The sequence below is a fragment of the Momordica charantia genome (genome assembly GCF_013281855.1).
Source record: "Momordica charantia cultivar OHB3-1 chromosome 2 unlocalized genomic scaffold, Mcharantia_2.0 BLBB01000002.1, whole genome shotgun sequence".
Classification (NCBI taxonomy): Eukaryota; Viridiplantae; Streptophyta; class Magnoliopsida; order Cucurbitales; family Cucurbitaceae; genus Momordica; species Momordica charantia.
This window is the reverse complement of record NW_028275160.1, coordinates 6,365,456-6,372,648: the sequence shown is the minus strand read 5'-3', so window position 1 is coordinate 6,372,648 and position 7,193 is coordinate 6,365,456. Positions and strand designations below refer to the sequence as shown.

Genomic DNA, 7,193 nt, shown 5'->3' with positions numbered 1-7,193 from the left:
CTTTATAACATGACACCCACTCTTCTCTTGCCACGTGTCGTCCTCCTACACGCCTGTTTTAAAGCCAACGACACCAATGGGTTTTCTTCTGTAAGCCCGCCCGTCTAGACTATTCTCATTGGCGTATAATTTATTTATACAATTAAATCATTTGAAAATAGTATTTAATTCGATAATTGGTTGAATTACTCATGTTTGGATTTCCACAAGTGTCATATCATGTTCTTTGATAATTATGTTAGATTAAGATAAAATGTTGATTGATATCCCTTTGATATTGATTGCACAAACCCAAACGAATAAATCAACCTTTCTCCTTCTATTTCTAAAATTGTTTCTTCTAGCAACTTTTACTTGATTTATAAATTAAGATTAATCTAACAAAGCGTGATAATTAAGAAAAAAATAAAGTATTGTTTTTCTTTCTTTATCTTAAAAATGTTTAATGACTTTCACGTGATTTATAAAGGCCAAGATTTCACAATCTCAAACGTAACCAAAAGTGGATATTTGGAAGCTATCATGAAAAGTAATCTTTTTCAATAGTATTTTTGACAACAACTTTTAGGTGAATCGTGAAAGTTAGAGCCTCACACACCAAAACACAACCAAAAACAGATACAAAAAGAAAAGAAAAGAAAAAAGGTTAAATTTTCTCTCATATTTTTTAAAATTTGTTTCTAACAACAACTTGCACGTGACTCATAAAGAGTAGGGTTCACAAACCCCATAATTCAAAAAATAAAAAGTCAAAAAGGAAGGCAAAATAGCTAATAACTGTTGAAGACACAATTTAAGTCAGCCAGGTGGAGATGCCCACAAATATTTAGACAAAATCAATTCAAATACTTCTCACTCCAAAAAAAAAATAAACAAAATAAAATATATATCCTCTAGAATGTAGTAGGGTAGGGAATGTGTGTATTTTCATTACAGTGGGCAGGAGCAACAAGAACATAACAACAACAACAAAACAAGTTTCACTGTTTTTCCACATATCGCCTGTTTGGTTAGGAGTAAAATCCTATTCCTTACGGGAAAATAATAACACCACCTCCACCAATAGAATACAATACACATACAATACAACAACAAATCCAAAGATAATTAATTAGGGAGGGGGAGAGAGAGAATTTACCAATTTTCCAAAAAACAAAAACCCCAATTAAACCCATTTTCTTTTCTTCTGTTTGTACTTGGTTTTGAATGCTGTGCAGAATTCACTAACTCACTCAGGTAATTTGAAGGTGGCTATGTCCTCCTGTTGAATCCACCCATATTTCTCAAGAAACGGGTTCGCAAGAGACTCCGGTGGGTAGCTATCAATGCAGTCCCCCCAAACATTGGCGTCCCCCAAATCCCTCACCACTTCCCACAAACAGCTGTTGCATTTAAACCCCGCGCCGAAGCTTATCATCAGAACCCTCTCCCCTTTTCTCAGCCTCTTCTTCGCCTCCATATACGCCAGCACGTACCACAGGCTGCTCGCCGACGTGTTCCCGAATCGGTGCAGCGTCATCCTCGCCGGCTCCAGGTCGTACTCGTCCAGCCCCAGGCTCACCCCGATCCCGTCGATCACCGCCTTCCCCCCCGTGTGGATGCAGAAGTGATCCACCCCTGTTTTGAAATTCACCGCGCTCGTCTTCGGCCCGCCGCCGGATTGCTTCGCGTTGTTGTTCCGGTTCAGCTTCTTCACCAGGCTGAGGAGCAGGAAATGGAGGAGCTCTCTCGTGGGTAGAATCTTCGGGGCGATTTCGCGGAGGTTGTCGACGAACGCTCTGGTGGCGGCCTTCGGGAGGTTTTTCCCCAAATGGAACCCGTTGAGCCCTTTGTCGTCTTCTGTTTGGATGCAGCAGCCGTACGATTCGTCTTTCGCGCCGTGGTGCGTTCGGACCAGGCATTTGAGCCGGAACATGGCTCGGTTCCTCAATTCCCTTTTGTTGGTCAGTAGAATCGCGCATCCCCCGGATCGGAACAGACAATTGGCCAGAATCATGGATCTGTCGTTCCCGGAGTACCAATTGGGGCTCAGCGATTCGGAAGTGATGACGAGGGCGTTGATGTTTCGGTGCGATTTGAAGATCCGCGACACGGCGTCGATCGAAATCAAGCTCGCGCTGCACCCCATTCCGGTGAGATTGAACACCTTCACGTCGTGCCGGAGTTTGTAATGGTTGATGATTCTGGCGGAGAGGGAAGGGATCGACGACAGCATCGAGACGTTAACGACGAGAACGTCGATTTCAGAAGGGGAGAATCCCGATTTGTCGAAGATCTTCTGGATGGTGTCGTGGAAAAATTCGTCCATCTCCGAGATCCCATCTTGGAGCGTGGGGCTCTGTTCGCGGCCGTCGAACATGATCCTCGGCGCGTAGGTCCGCTCGCCGATGCCGGAGCTGACGATGGCCTTGAGAAGAAATTTATACTCGTTGAGACCCAGATTTTTGGTCCGTTTTATGACCTCCCCGGAGAACTCAGTGTCGCATTTTCTGTCGTCGGTTGGCTTGTAGCACTGGTAGTCCAGTATGTAGCATTCCTGGTCCCTCTTCTGATCAAAACGCTTCCAAATTGTGAAGAGAAAGTACAAAAACGACACCAAATAGAACAGAATCAGAACCTCCATGACAGAAATTAAAGGGAGTGGTACAGATTTTGGAAGAGACAAGAGGAGAGGGGGAGTTTATAGAGAGAGATGAAATTGAAGATAGAAGAAGAACATGTGAAGGTGGTTAAGGGCGGGCAGGCGGCCGATTTTGCATCGGCTGTGGTTCTTTAACACCCAACTGAGTGACGTCTCTTTTTTGTGGGACTTTATAGCAAGCCAAAAAACACTGCTCATACGAAGGGCATGTGGGGGAGTAAAAGCAGCTATACAGATTACAGAGCTATGCCCCTTCTTCACAGAGAATAAAACAAAAAACACTCAAATTATTGGATTTGTTTTGTTTTTAGAGTACCATCTACTTCACTACTTTACATTACAACTGCACCATATTTATACAGCAAAAATTTGTCTTTTTCTTTTCTTTTCCTTTCCTTTTTTCTGGTTAATTAATTATAATGGAAACTAGATACAAGTACAACAAAAGAGATTAGAGGAGGAGGAGGGGAAAAAATCCAACATTTTCCCATCGACACACGACGCTTTTTTAATTTAATAATCAGAGAGTCAACGGAAGTCTCTAGGTAGCTTCCCGATTAAAATTCAACCGTAAGGATTTTGTTGAAGAGACAAAAAAAAAAAAAAAAAAAAAGAAGGACATTTAAGCTTTACAGTTAGCAGCTTACCGAATTTGGTTTGCAGCAATTAATTGGAAGATGAGCAGCTTTAGCCATTGTGGGAGAGTTCTCTCTCAGATTTAACTGCAAATAGAAGTTATTTACTTTAGCGATTCGATTTGATTTCATAGTTATGAACAATTTAAAAAAAAAAAAAAAAAAAAGGGTGTAAGCTTTTATTATTATATGGCCTTCACTAATTTTAGGCATAGTGTGGTCTCCCGTAGAAATTTATATGTATTGAGCCAATTGATGTATTACATAATCATTTCCACTAAAATAAACACAAGAGAACAAAAACAGAAGTATGCATGGAATTGCATGAATATATGCTAATTAGTTGTTGATTAATTAGCTTTAGATAAGTAAGGACAATAAATGAATAATATTATAACTAGGTTTATCTCTTATCGATATTTCTAGGGATCTTTATGTAATTATGAAAAATCAAAAATTAAATACAAACAATTTTTCTTTGAAGTATTAAGTACAAGTATTTACTTTTCAATAACTATGTTAATTATTTAATTAAATTATCAAATAATTATGTAGAATCATTTAGTGTATATTAATTGTTTACATAAACTAAATGCATTGAGTATATATATCAAGCAATCAATTAATATTGATTAAATAGGTTAAACTGTCCGATTAGAACTAACTATTTAATATGCAACTGAATTATTAAAATTAATAAAAGAAGTTAATAAATTATTTTTTAATTATATCAATTTTGTGCCAAGGCGAGCATTACTAAAAAGAAGTAGCAATTTTATTTTTAATTAATTTGAATGTATTTTTTATCAATTATATATCGTCAATTTCAACTTATTAACAAATTTAAATGATGTAATATTAATTAAATAATATAACAAGTTATGATAAAAAAAAAAAAGAAGGAAGAAAGAAATCAAGTGAAATTAAAAGAAAATCCACTAGCAAGGTTTTAAATTTCGATGTCTCAAAGTAATATTAAGATTGTGTTCATATTAGTGATATTTTATTTATAATTTTTTATATTTTGTCAAATTTTTGGTCGTACTATGAAAATATCGATTCACCTCTCATGTTTATATTGACTTCATGGACATGTAGAAACGTCGATGAAAACTTAATATCTGTCCATTAGGAGAGTACGTTACAAGACACCATCATACCTATTTTTAATAGGTAACAAAAATATTTACCATATTTAAAAATATAATGATAATTTTTTGGCTATGTAAATATGAAAAAGAAAAAGAGAGTTACATGGAGTTTTAAATTTGTATATATATTATAAATAAAATGAACCAATCAGAAAGTAGAAAAAATTGGTCAGAGTTGGAATTTTCCTGGTTGATGCAAGCCCCCAATAAAACCTCAGTCAACCACTAACAATTCAGTTTGGAGTCAAGTCAACTCCAAAATTAGTTTTCTTTTTCTTTTTAACTATTTTTATTGAATTTTAAACCAAGCCACTGAAAGGAATTTATAGATCTGCCACTGGTTCCAAGATACCCTCCTACCTACTTTTAATAGGTAACAAAAATATTAACCATATCTAGAAAATATAACGATAATTTTTTTGGTTCTGTAAATATGAAAAGAAATTTAAAAATAAGAAGATAAGATCAAAGAGTTAGTTGGGGTTTTGAATTTGTGTATTTATATATATATTATAAATAAAATGCACCAATCAGAGAGTAGAACAAATTGGACAGAGGTGGAATTTTCCCGGTTGAAGCTATCCCCCAATGAAAGCTCAGTCAAACACTAACAGTTAAGTTTGAGTCAAGTCAACTCCAAAACTAGTTTTTTCTTTTTTTCTTTTTTTTTTGGTGGAAATGAAATTAGGGTTTTCTAACAAACATCAACTCGTCATAAAAGATGATTGGTCTTGTTCAATAGTGTGACAGATGATTCGTTAAATCACATTTTTAATTCCTATAATTAAGCTATTGAGCCAATTTTGAAATATACATAACAAAGCAAGGAAAACACATACTTAGAAGTGGAAGAATTATCTATAAACTAAAATTTCAAAAATAAAATGTAAAAAATAAAATAGTTATCGAACCTAAATTATTATCCTATATTATTGGTTGTAAATTAATGAGAGAAACTACTCTTACTTTTTTGGTGCAATATAATTTCGTTTACATTCTAACCTAATTCTTTAATTAGTTGTTGAAAAATATCGCATCCCTAGCTAGGAATATTATTTTTGGTTCCTAACCTTAGTACTAAACTAATATTGTTACATGCATTATCTTTTTGAATTGGGAGCCTATAATTAATTAAGAGAATATATAAGTACAAAAATACACCACACGAACGTTATAGTATATAGTTTCAAGTACAAACATACATGAAAAGTATATGTGCTGACTTTGTTTTAACTTGTAGCACTTTTTTATTTAAATGGTATTCAATAGTTGAATCGACAAAAAAAAAAAAAGAAAAAGAAAAAAAAAGTCATTGTCTTTGAATTTTGTATTGTCCAACCAAATATTGAAATGTCATTATACTTTACAGTTAGCAGCTTACCGAATATGAGTGCCAACATTAAAAGGAAGACAAAATTGCTCCTCCTAGTTGTCCATGTTGTCATACTCTTTCGAATATATCTTGAGTTCGACAACATTTCTATTTTTTATTCTTTATTTTTAATGAAAAAATATTATTCAATTAGGTGACGGCTTCTTGTTAACCTTTTTTTTTCAAAAAGAGATTGACACATGTTTACTAATAATTTCTTTTTTCTTTCTCTAAATTTTTTAACTAATAAAAAGTATTAAATATTTACATTTTTTTAATATTTATTGTGCATTTTATAAATAAAAAAAAATGATAAAGCAATACTTCTACCTATGTTTTGAAAAAAAAAAAAAAGAAATAACAAGGGAAAAAATCTTGATTTTGTAGTTTTTTACATTTTCTACAAAATCTTGAAAACATCTTCAAAAGATGAGAAACGTGAATAGTTACCAAAACTAGGAACAAGAAACGGAAATATTTCCTAAGATTCCACCTTCCTTTTAGTTAATGATGATATATAGTATAGCATAAATTAGGCTGTAGTTTAAATTTTTATTCCTAAGTGCAAATGTAGTTTTATTAGTGAGAAGTGAAAAAAACTTTGGGTGTATAATTAAAAATAATATCTTTATTAATACCAGGTCTTTTAGATAGTAATCTAAAATGGGCTAATTCATACAAAGCTCGTAGTTGATAGTTATTTCAATAATGTGATAGCGTAAGCGTTCTAGTAGAGCTTAATTAAACAAACGTACTCCAAGAGATTATCTATAGTTGTAATTATCATGGTAATCAACATCGCGTATATTTAATTTGAATTTGGACATTAGTATACATAAATAAAGCATTATGGTCCAATCCTCTCTTAAGTGATTGTTTTCAACAAGCCAACTCTAAACTTGAGAAAGAAAGCAAGAAAAAATCCAACCACAATTTTTAATTGGATATAACTGACCATGATCCATATCCATCATCTTAACTAATGGGTTTGACTTTTTTACTTGCTCCTATCAACATAATTAATATGAAGATACCATCCTCTTCAAAGTGACCATTGGCTTCAATTATTATAATCTATTAAATCTATAGATATTTAACGTATCAATTCAATGAATATGCGAGTCAAGAATATGACCTTCCAAATATTATAATTAATGGATGTAATAATAAAATGGTTTTTTAATTATTTGATAAAAATATCTCTTCCTTAAACAAAATTTTTAAGTTGTTATTATTTTTAATTATTAAACTTTGGCCTTTTTTTTTTGTCAAATAGAGAAATGGTTAATAAATAAGTACTATACTAGGTGTGCTATAGGGTGCATAATTACTTCAATCTTTTATCTCCTTTGATTTTCCACGCATTTAGCAATCAAAAGAACCATAAGTCAAAC

At 33.4% G+C, this 7,193-nt stretch overlaps 1 protein-coding gene across 1 annotated transcript; it reads right to left on the bottom strand.

Moving 5' to 3' along the window:
* Positions 1-909: 909 nt before the first annotated feature.
* On the bottom strand, positions 910-2,987 carry LOC148212732 (3-ketoacyl-CoA synthase 12-like). The gene has a single exon (XM_088121274.1). It carries the CDS (start codon positions 2,621-2,623, stop codon positions 1,229-1,231), a length of 1,395 nt encoding a protein of 464 aa, XP_087977400.1. The 5' UTR covers positions 2,624-2,987; the 3' UTR covers positions 910-1,228.
* Between the last annotated feature and the right edge of the window lie 4,206 nt (positions 2,988-7,193).

Coding starts and splice junctions, on each gene's coding strand:
- LOC148212732 (XM_088121274.1), bottom strand. CDS start 2,623: ATGGAGGTTCTGATTCTGTTCTATTTGGTGTCGTTTTTGTACTTTCTC.